General features: G+C 45.0%; 1 protein-coding gene across 1 annotated transcript in view; it reads left to right on the top strand.

Moving 5' to 3' along the window:
- TNFSF10 (TNF superfamily member 10) overlaps positions 1–12,076 on the top strand; it is a 101,948-nt gene that overhangs the window by 19,735 nt on the left and 70,137 nt on the right. The window contains exon 2 of the mRNA XM_069213042.1: positions 10,094–10,252. Within this exon, the coding sequence (XP_069069143.1) occupies positions 10,094–10,252 (159 nt within the window). The remainder of the gene's footprint in view (positions 1–10,093; positions 10,253–12,076) is intronic.

Raw genomic sequence — 12,076 nt, 5'->3', positions numbered from 1 at the left:
TTCTATATTTTTTCACATTTCCTTTCTAGGGTTTGGGCCTTCTTTTAGCCCACATTTTGGCCTGGGGAAATTTCATTTATTGGCATTCACTGAAAGAAATCTGTGTGTCCAACTGCCTTTGCACTTTTGCACATTGCATTCTGAGATTCTGTCAGCATGGAACATCATACATTGTGCAAAAGAAGTCCAGTTGCATTGCAGTACAACACAGTGCTCCAAATAGAATTCCATAACTAACGGGTTCCATGACAAGTCATCATACCAATGTAAACACTTAAGCAATAATGGATGAAAGGTGAAGAAAGGGAGCTAAATACAGGAGCCATCCAAGGACAACAGTCACATTTCTATGCTAAAGATGATTCATCTTTCACAAAAGCAGCTAGTCATCACATCAGTTTCATCACGCCTTGGTACAGACACGTGATAAAAAGAGGAAAATCATTCTCAGATGCATATTTGTCTTAGTTCAATGTCATTTAATTTTACCTTTACGAATGGTTTAAAAAACACAAACCACGCAAACTTTATCCGAATTCTATAAATATTCCCTTTAAAAAATACAATTTTCCTACTCATTGTAATTCTCCGATTTCATTTTCAAAGTTTTTAACAAAGACGTAGCATTTCTAATATCCCTGATAATTGAAGGTCATCCTATCACAATACTTTCGACTCTCTCTCCCAAACAAGGACATCCAACCAACAGTTGAAGCATTAGCCCTTGGATTCAAGGGTACGCCAGTGTCTGATGCATTGAAATATAGCCTAAACTCCATGGTAGTTTGATTAGCCGGGTGGGGGCTTGTATGAGTACCCAGGACAGGCAGCTCCAAAATGGAAAGTCAGTTTCAAAGATGTAGAATATAAAATAATGCAATCCTGGTGGGTTGTTCTATTGCCTACTGTCTTCCCTAATTCTCTAATGGATGCCTCATCACTTCGATCTGACGCAACCGAGTGTCAGAGCCAATCGTACAAAGATACTTTATTCCAAACAAACAGCAAACACATATTCCTAACATAAAACTCACATACACTAAACAGGTAAGATCAGTTTCCTAAAATAGAAGGTTCCACCTATTCACAGATAAGATTTTGTCCTAACATAGGTCAATTTGCTGACTGCAGTGTTCTGCAAAGATCTGCAGGTCACGAGTTCCAATTAAGGCAAAGCCGACTGTGCGTTCCATCCTTCCCAGGTCGAAATCAGAGAACAATTAAAATAACTACACTTTATCATGTTCATTCTGCTAAACGTGACTGCTTTCAGCTTAAGTCTTTGAAAGTGGCTTCTGTAATATAAGTGCTATATAAGCTTAAAATATAATAATACATCGCAAATGTAGCACTTGTATGGAACATATGACTATGGTTCTAAAGGAGTTTTTCTTACTTCAACTTACAATTCTGTTTCCAAAGGAACACTCACATTTATTCCGATTCTAATTTTCTGAATCTGAGGTAAGCAATCCATGCATCATAACATCAAGCAGTCACGTTTTAAGGCTTGGTCAGAGTGAGCATTTACCCAGGGCCCCCAGCTTCCAATAGCTCCCTGGAAATTTGATCTTTCTCTCTCCTTATCTTACTGGTCTCTATTTTTTTTACTCATCCACTCTCTCTACCCTGTGCCATCCAGGGCGGCTGCTGTCGGGGCAAAGTGGCGGGGGCACAAAACAAAAAGAAAACAAAAATAGAAATTAAAAAAACTAAAAACTTACCTGACGACAGTTGCATCGGCGCTCTTCTGGCTCCATTCACTGCAGGCACAGGCTCCAAGCCTGCCCTGCGGCCAATCCTGACTCTGCTCTCTGGCAGCATGAGAGCAGCATCAGGATTGGCCTGAGCGCCCTAGCTTTGTGCTCCCAGGCAGACTGGGAGCCTGTGCCGGCTGTTTCCAACCGGGCAACATAGCTTGGGTTGGAGAGAGCTCATTGCGCATGTGAGTTTGGCCGCCCTGAGATGCAAATCACTCCCCCTCCCTGCCTGTCATCCCCCATGGCCCACCGCCTTGCCTTGAAAAATAAAACGGAAATAAACATGGTTTATTATCATTTTATTTTTCAAGTTTTGCAACTGCTGGCAGGGGTGATGCTCCTCCGCCATAGTGGAGGAGCCCCCTCTGGGTGCTATACTAAAAATTGTAGGACAGTGAGCAAGGTATATTGCAGCAGCTAAGTGGCCACAATGCTGAATGTTCAGTATTATTTGGCATCATGATGGCTTGAATTTACAGATAATGTGTAATAAACTTCAAAGTTGTACCAATCATAGGGACTCAAAATATTTATTGCCTAGGGCTCCAAAGATCCTTTAGATTACAATGACTTTGGGGTGGCTGCTTGCAGCAATGATATTCAGCAATAATGTCTGCTGTGTTTGAAGAATGTAAATACATAGGAAATGAGATATGGACCATAGGCACACCAGGATAATGGATCAGCCCTGGCAGCCCTCCTTGGGCAGAACCTGCAGCATGTCAGGGCTTAATTTGAGCCAGTGGTTTCCAGCACTTAATTTTCAACATCTACCAGTCTGACAGTCTGCCAGATGGGGGCGCTATCTGCTTAATTTGATGAGCACTAGAACAACAGCTGTTTATTAATTCAATATACATTAAAAATGACTAATATGTGCAGCCCAAGCCACTCTTATAGCTTAAGGAGCTTGGAGTAGCCTAAATTATCACACTTGTAGGTGTGTGATGGTCACTAATTGTGTTGGCACTGCCATTTCAATGCTGGCCCGGGGTAGTGGGTGTGCACACTGCAGAGGCACGTGGTCTAGGGCCCTGGCACTTATCTTCCACATATGAAGCACTGCAGCGTGTGCTGCACTTGAGGGCACATTACATTGATGTTGTACCCACGCCACCTAAATTACTCCAATGACGGGGCAGAGGAGAGGGCATGCTCAGGAAGAGGGGTGATAGGACATTCATTTTCCTTTCTCTGTGTTTTTAAACATGTCTAACTACTGATGTTCTAATTTGCATTTTACTGGCTTTCTCTGCCTTTTCACCCACTGGGCAAGTTAATCCTTCATTGCCACAGATGAAGAGGCAGAAAGCCACTACCTAAATTATACTTTGCATTTTATAGCTCTGGGGTTGGGCACTACAACATAGGCTACAATCTCAATGGGCTTACATAACTCAGTGAGCTAAGTATTTTTTGTTGGAATGCATGTGTGTGTTTGACCTACAGGCCACAAAATTGTATCATGGCATGGCTGACTTAGTCCTTCTACCTTCTTAGGTGAAGAAACAGTATACCATTATATCTGATAATGGGATAATCTCCAAAAGTAGAGCAATGGAAACAGGTTGTCATTCTTAACTGCTGTGAGGGCTGCTGTGTGGTATGTGGACTAAAAGCAGGTTCAGTGAACAAGTTACACCATAATAACAGTAACAAGCAGCATAATTCAGTTATTTAAATCAGGCGTTGTCAAAGCCAGTCAGTTTGTCGTTTGTATTGTGCATGCCCAGAAGCAGAAACCATTCATGCACATATAGAACATGCATATAAGCCAAAGCACCGGAAGACACACATTTTCACTAAGTCAGCAAGACAGACAGCTACCCCTGCACACTGAGCAGAAAACCACAAGGCCTCAATACATACAGCGGTAGGTGACTTTGAGCAGAAGCAGTCATTGGCTGATAGGCTTTAGAGAGTGCAGTCTAATAAGCAGCAGAGGGCCAAGTCGGTGTGTAACAGGAGTACAGAGCTATGTGCACAAGGGTGGTACTTGGGATCTCAGTTGTGAGTGTTACACTTCCTTTGTTCACTGGGTGGTGTGCTTCAGGTGAGTACTAGTGATGCACTCGTTGGGATCTCTGTGTACTACACCTCATGAGAGCCCACAATGATAAACCACGGAGAAGCAATGGGTGATGCACTGCAAGAGAATGATGTGTGATGCTCCCCAGGGGAGTACTGTATGATGTGCCTGATGGGTGCACTGGGTGATGTGTTGCAGTGGGGAAAGTAGCGATTCATCTACTGGGAGTTGTGCCTGATCCCCTTCCGGGCGGCACAGCACAGGATGGTGCACATCAGGGGAGAGATATGTGAATGACCTCATGGGATGCACCTGAGGTGTGCACTGGGAGATGTGCTCCTCGGTATTGTGCTTCGGGGAACGCTGAGTGATGCACTGCAGAGGAGCACAGAATGGTGCACATCAGAGGAGAGATATGTGTGATGGACTTTATGGGATTCTCCTGAGGTGTGCTCTGGGAGATGTGCTCCTGGGGAATGTGCTGCGGGGCGCACCAGTGATGCACTGCAGAGGAGCACAGGATGATGCACATCAGAAGAGATGTGTGATGGACCTCAGAGGATGCTCCTTAGGTGTGCACTGGGGGATGCGCTCCTGGGTACTGCGCTTCAGGAGAGCAGCGGGTGACGCAGTTCAGGGGAGCACAGAATGGTGCACATCAGAGGAGAGATATGTGTGATGGACCTCAGGGGATTCTCCTGAGTTGTGCACTGGGAGATGTGCTCCTGGGAATTGTGCTGTGGGGAGCACCGGTGATGCAGTGCAGGGGAGCACAGGATGATGCACATCAGGAGAGATGTGTGATGGACCTCAGAGGATGCACCTGAGATGTGCGCTGGGAGATGTGCTCCTGGGTATTGTGCTTCAGGGGAGCTCTGAGCGATGCAGTGCAGGGGAGCATAGGATGGTGCACATCGGGAGAGATGTGTGATGGCCTTCAAAGGATGCACCTGAGATGTACACTGGGAGATGTGCTCCTGGGAATTATGCTTCAGGGAGAACCGAGTGATGCAGTGCAGGGAAGCCCGTCTGATGCACATCAAGAGAGATGTGTGATGGACCTCAGAGGATGCACCTGAGATGTGCGCTGGGAGATGTGCTCCTGGGTATTGTGCTTCAGGGGAGCTCTGAGCGATGCAGTGCAGGGGAGCATAGGATGGTGCACATCGGAAGAGATGTGTGATGGCCTTCAGAGGATGCACCTGAGATGTACACTGGGAGATGTGCTCCTGGGTATTATGCTTCAGGGAGAACCGAGTGATGCAGTGCAGGGAAGCCCGTATGATGCACATCAAGAGAGATGTGTGAGGGACCTCAGAGGATGCACCTGAGGTGTGCACTGGGAGATGTGCTCCTGTGTATTGTGCTTCAGAGAGCACCGGGTGATGCACTGCAGGGAAGCCCGTCTGATGCACATCAAGAGAGATGTGTGATGGACCTCAGAGGATGCACCTGAGATGTGCGCTGGGAGATGTGCTCCTGGGTATTGTGCTTCAGGGGAGCTCTGAGCGATGCAGTGCAGGGGAGCATAGGATGGTGCACATCGGGAGAGATGTGTGATGGCCTTCAGAGGATGCACCTGAGATGTACACTGGGAGATGTGCTCCTGGGTATTATGCTTCAGGGAGAACCGAGTGATGCAGTGCAGGGAAGCCCGTCTGATGCACATCAAGAGAGATGTGTGAGGGACCTCAGAGGATGCACCTGAGGTGTGCACTGGGAGATGTGCTCCTGTGTATTGTGCTTCAGAGAGCACCGGGTGATGCACTGCAGGGAAGCCCATCTGATGCACAGCAAGAGAGATGTGTGATGGACCTCAGAGGATGCACCTGAGATGTGCGCTGGGAGATGTGCTCCTGTGTATTGTGCTTCAGAGAGCACCGGGTGATGCACTGCAGGGAAGCCCATCTGATGCAAATCAGGAGAGATGTGTGATGGACCTCAGCGGATGCACCTAAGATGTACACTGGGAGATGTGCTCCTGTGTATTGTGCTTCAGAGAGCACCGGGTGATGCACTGCAGGGAAGCCCGTCTGATGCACATCAAGAGAGATGTGTGATGGACCTCAGCGGATGCACGTGAGGTGTGCACTGGGAGATGTGCTCCTGTGTATTGTGCTTCAGAGAGCACCGGGTGATGCACTGCAGGGAAGCCCATCTGATGCACAGCAAGAGAGATGTGTGATGGACCTCAGCGGATGCGCCTGAGATGTGCGCTGGGAGATGTGCTCCTGGGTATTGTGCTTCAGGGGAGCATTGAGCGATGCAGTGCAGGGGAGCACAGGATGATGCACAGCAGGAGAGATGTGTGATGGACCTTAGGGGATTCCCCTGAGATGTACACTGGGAGATGTGCTCCTGGGTATTATGCTTCAGGGAGCACCAGGTGATGCACTGCAGGGAAGCCCATCTGATGCAAATCAAGAGAGATGTGTGATGGACCTCAGAGGATGCTCCGTAGGTGTGCACTGGGGGATGCGCTCCTGAGTATTGTGCTTCAGGGGAGCACAGTTGGTGCAGTTCATGGGGAACTGGCTGTTCTCATTATGGGGTACAGAGTGATGAACAATAGGAGGCACACCTCCATGTGAAATAGGGGGGCACAGGATGGTGTCCGCAGTGCTAAAGCTGTCCCATGTCCGAGCTTACCAGTAATTGTGTTTGTTGACATTCTGTTATTTGCTTGATTTTCCCATTAAAATGCAGATACCTGAAATAAAGAAAACATACTGGTACATGATCGTCTGACAATAATACATTTCTTCTTGGCCTTTTTTTCACAAACGTGTAATTGGTATGCAGGCCCGGATCTTTTCCTGGGTCGATATCATATGTAAACATACCTTTGCAAGGTCACTAGGTCTTGCTGTTTCGAAAGAAGCATTGCCATTCATGTTTCCAAGTCCTCCAAAATCAGAACTCGGCACTTTACTGATTTGGGCTGCAGAGCCCTAAGATGTTACTAGAGGTCTCTTGAATGAAGCAGGCATCAGTACCTGGAACTATTGAAAGAGTTCCCAATGCCACTGCCATTGTAGCTCCTGCTACTGTGTATTCTGTGAGTGATAGGAAGTACACATTAACCTTGAGGGCCTGATTTATGGAAAGTTAGCACTGATTTTGAACGTTTATGCTTCTTTTGCGACACAAAATGACGCAAAGGTGGCGCTAACTTTCCATAAATTAGGCCCTAAATGCCTCTTGAGGTGCTCAGTGTGCTGTCTGCATACAAGCGCACTTATGCATACTCCAAGCCCCCACTTCCCCAGCTGTCGGCCAGGCTAATAGTAGTAGCTCACGATGAAAGTTACTTGATGCTTTTATCCATCCAGTCACTCATCCCAGTCCAAGCACTCACTTATTAATCATTCCACTCATGCATCTATTCATCCATGCATTGTCTCATTCTTGCATTCATCTGCTCACTCACACCACAAGACCCAAAGATAAACACAAAATTTCAGTTATAAGGTGGTCCTCCTGGGTTTGCTGCTAATCTGGTTTAGGATGTGAGAGTGTCTTCTGTAGTGTGTACCTGGTAGTCTCTACAAGGTCTGATAGTACAGTCCGATCAGTGCTTAATTTGTAAATAACAAGGTGCCGGTGCTCAGAGCTCTCCTCTTAAACACGCAGCTGCTGCAATTAAATGTAGGAACACGGAATATTGAGGTTGCGTAATCCTGAAGCTATCTCGGGCCACTACATTCCATTTCAAGCCGCTCCCTGCCCCTTCAGCTCACTTTTGCAGCTTTCTGCTTTCTCCAATTGTGACGCTTTTTCGTTTTTCTCTTCCTCCGTCTTTCCCATATGTGTCTTTTGCTCACAGCAAATGCTTGGGGACGAAGAATAAGCGCCGGCCCTCAACAATAAGTGCTGGTGCTCAGTACCAGAAACAACAAGCACAAATTAAGCAAAGAGTCCGATAGTCCTCCAGGATAAAACTATACGTAGTTGCTGCCTGTGACACCATCATACAGTCCTTGCATTTTATCCAGTCGCATGTTGCAATCAGGGAGTTGTAGTTTAACTTTTAATATTGTTACTATTGGCTTGAGCGTCCCAGCATTTGTTGAAAACCAGAATGACTAAATTTATTACTTATAGCATGCGGGCACGTGGCACCAAAGATCATAGCTTTTTTGGCAGGAGTAAGAGCAAATAAAATTAAATAAAATGCATCTGACCCCAGTGCTTGATTTTTAAAAGAATATGGGCCAGATGTACGACCATTTCATTTCGTGAGTCACTAATTGCGATTCATTGCAGATCACAATTAGAGACTTGCAAAATGAAATGTACAAATGTGTCTGAGACACATTTAGCAATTCTCGATGGGTCACAAATGGCCTACCTCATTAATATTCAGGAGATGGGTTGCAATTCACAACCTCATTGGTTCGGCTGCACTCACAGGGATGGTGGCCTGCTGGGGACAGCAGACCACCATGTCTGTGATTGCTTTTTTTAAAAGACAGTGTTTTTTTTTCCTTAAAGGAAAATGGAATGCATTGCAAAAAGAAAAATGAAAAGGTTTCCTTTTATTATTTCAGAGTAAGCAGTGGTTCGTAGGACCACTGACTGCTCTGAAAAAATATTTTCACTACCATTCACAAAGGGGTCCCATGCGGGCTCCTTCCTGATTGTGAATGCGTTAGCACCGATTTGAAATTGGTGTTAACTGTGATTGTTTCGGAACTGCATTCACAGTCACAAAACAATCGTACATACCAATCAGATTCAGTATTAGGAAGGAACGCCCTGAACACCCCCTTCCTAATCCTGAATATCAAAACCCTAATTGCGATTCAGTAACAAGTTACTGATTCGCAACTTGGGCTTTGTACATCCCAAAAAGTATTTTTCTATTTTAGACGGCGATTAGAAAAATGCTTTTTACCTGTGGCCCTATGTGTCAGGGCTCATTGTTTCAAAAAGAAAAATGAAAAGATTTCTTTTAATTTTTTCAGAGTAAGCAGTGGTCCGTGGGACTACTGACTGCTCTGAAAAAATACTTTCACTGCCATTCACAAAGGGGTCCCATGCGGGCCCCTTCCCGTTTGCGATTGCATTAGCGCCATTTTCAAATTGGTGTTAGCTGCGATTGTTTTGGAACTGCATTCATGGTCACAAAACAATGGTACATACCATTCAGATTCGGTATTAGGAAGGAATGCCCTGAGCATGCCCCTTCCAAATACTGAATTCCAAAACCCAAAGTGCAATTCGGTAACAAGTAACAGATTTGCAATTTGGGCTTTGTACAACCCAAAAAGCATTTTTCTAGTTGTAAGCAGGCCGATTCTGTGAATCGGCCCATTTGCAATTAGAAAAATGCTTTGTACATGTGGCCCTAAGTGTCAGGTCTCATTGTTTTGCTCAGAAGCCCATGACAGGTCTTAAATGTCTACTTGTAATTCCACCTTAAGACTCCTTCATCCACCTCTAGTCACTCTCTGTCCATTTATCTCACTCCTGCATGTTCTTTTTCGTCCCTTCTTTCTCCTTTAGTCTCCCTCCCTCCTTTCTCTTTTGGTCACCGTTACCCATTTTTCTCTTTCCCCTTGCTGTTTTCCTCTGTCTTCCTCTGTGCCAAAGTCTGATGAAGGAACAGTAGTGCCTGTTCCCAAAAATGACTACAGGTGGGTCTCAGCTGCAAGCACCGGCTCAAATTAAGCACTACCCATCTCTGAAGGACACAGCTAAAATCTTGGACAACGCTTTTGCAATTAAAAATATTTCCTGGAAATGAACAAATAAAATCTGAAAAAAATCAGATGCATAAATAAAAAAGTACATTTGCTGAAAGAGCCTTTTTTTAAAAATTAGACAAAGACACTGGGATGGCGGTGACGTGTGGCATGTTGGAGCCCACTGAGTCAAAAAAACTCTAGCAATGTCACTGATGTGAAAACCAAGATTTCTTTTTTACTAAACCATGCATTTACGCATTTGGGCCCATATTTATACATTTTTAGCGCCACATGTGCGTCATTTTTCGACGCAAAAGTGGTGCAAACTTACAAAATACATTTGTATTTTGTAAGTTTGCACCGCTTTTGGGTCAAAAAGCGGCGCAAATGCGGCGCTAAAAAAGTATAAATATGGGCCTTGAAGCATAAGTGGATTGGTTAGTTTGTCTGTAAAATAGAATGCATGGCCAGTATATATTATCATAATTATTTCCGGTTTCCTAGAATATCTTCTGTGATGTTTCTTTGAAAAAAAATCTGAGTTAGGTATCCCACTCTAGAGAAATTACCATAAATGCAAAGGGCTTATTTGAAGTCATGCTTTTTTTCCACAGCTGCGAGAGGCATATTCGAAAAGCCACGTGGCTTGTCTAATGGGAGAGGACCTCGGAGTGTTTCCAAGAACACTTGAATCAAGGGACGATGAGAACAGAGCGGAAGGGCATGACCCCTGCTGGGAAATAAAGCGCCACTTGCCTATATTAATCAAGAAGGTATCTGTGCATGATTGCAATAAGATTTTGTAGCTTAACCTAAAATTTGATTTATTTTGCGATATAACTAATGCCTTTAGAAGAAGTGCTAGCTGGATCTATGCTCTGTGCAGTACCTCAATAAATTAATCGCCTTTCAGGTGCAGATGTGTCCCTGAAATGCCATTGCACAGCAGCCAAGGTTTCAGATTGCTGTGTGACATTTTCATAATTTCAGTGTAATTATGAGTGACATTTCAATGACTGTGAGTGACACTTTCTCATGAGCAAAATCAAGGGATGAAGACGAGGTAACCATATAGATATCAGAAATGACACCCATTTCAGCAGCCAGAAACTGTAAGAAGACCTTAAAAGTGCTTCAAAGCACCAGAATGGAAGGGTACTATCCTAGTGCCCTTGTAATCTCAGGAGCATTGCGCTCGCTCACACTTTCTCTTCATTTCTCCGAGGGTGGGGGGAGAAGACCTTGGGGGTCGGCACATCATAATTTGATTAATGATCTTTGGGGAGAAGGCATGTGTAAAGTCCTCTCACCGAGCACCAGATCTCCGTTGGGTGCCCCATCTACCCGAGGACCAGTGCTTGCACCATGGAGCCCTGGAACTGAGATGCTGAGGGGGGCTGGCTTGCTTGGCTGGGATATAAGTTTCTATAATGGTAGGATACGTATTTTCTCGTAATATATCGAGAATCCTATACCTCCCATTGCACACGTGTCTCCTTTTGGCCTTTGATAAACAGTACTCAGAGATTAGCTAGTAAAGTGAGAAACTGGAACTACACGGATTTACCACACTTCAGGACACGGTTCTTTTGCGTGACAATCTCAGGCATTGCGGTAATGTGGGAAAAGGACTGAAAATGCGTTATTCTAACACGAGATGTGCTGCACTTGGCAGGGCTGCCATTAAAATAGATCTTTAGCTGCAAGGTGGCGCCCTGTATGTGTCGCGTGATACCTTCCGACAATCCTGGCTTTTGGGAAAGCAACACTACTGCAAAGCGGCCAAGATTCCTAAGTCCATCCATGGTGAACTTCTCGAGACCAGGTTTTTTATTTGAATTCTGGAACGTGTAGTCCTCATTTTATAATGGAATAAACAAGTCTACAAGTGCAGGAATTCAAAGAAAAAAATGGAACAGATAGCCACGCATTTACCTTTGAAACGTAAAAAATACTACTGCAATACAATAGCTGCTGACAAAAAACATGAGTGGCTAGCAGTATAGCATGGGATGTAGGGCCATTCCGAACCAAAAATTACCATATTCCCTGCCACTCACATCCTTTCTATGTCAATAGAGACTTAAACATTTAGGCCCGTATTTATACTTTTTTAGCGCCGCATTTGCGCCGCTTTCTGATGCAAAAGTGGTGCAAACTTACAAAATACAATAGAATTTTGCAAGTTTGCACCGCTTTTGCATAAAAAAATGACGCAAACGTGGCGCTAAAAAAGTATAAATACGGGCCTTAAATTCCTTATAATCAACTTCCACATACAAACATGTTCACCTGATGGAGGCACTCTTCCCCAAAACTGACTCTCCTTTTAAAAATCAACATATCATGTTTATTTGTTCTACAAAATCGTAGCTGACAACTTGTCCAACATTATGAGCATAACCTACAGGTAATGTTGTCTTTTTTTACTTAACAACATTAACCCCTCGGGTGCCTTGGACGAGGTTGTTACGTCCGCAGCCGTGGTGCTCAGGTGCCAGGGATTTACCCACCTCGTCCAAGTACCGGACCCCGGGGGAAGCACTAGTGCTCCTCCCGGGTGCCTCGCTCCCTCCTCCCACGGGCAGGGCTGGAAG

Source organism: Pleurodeles waltl, chromosome 11 (assembly GCF_031143425.1).
Source record: "Pleurodeles waltl isolate 20211129_DDA chromosome 11, aPleWal1.hap1.20221129, whole genome shotgun sequence".
NCBI lineage: Eukaryota > Metazoa > Chordata > Amphibia > Caudata > Salamandridae > Pleurodeles > Pleurodeles waltl.
Note: the sequence above shows the minus strand (reverse complement) of the source record. Positions and strands in the feature narration are given on the sequence as shown.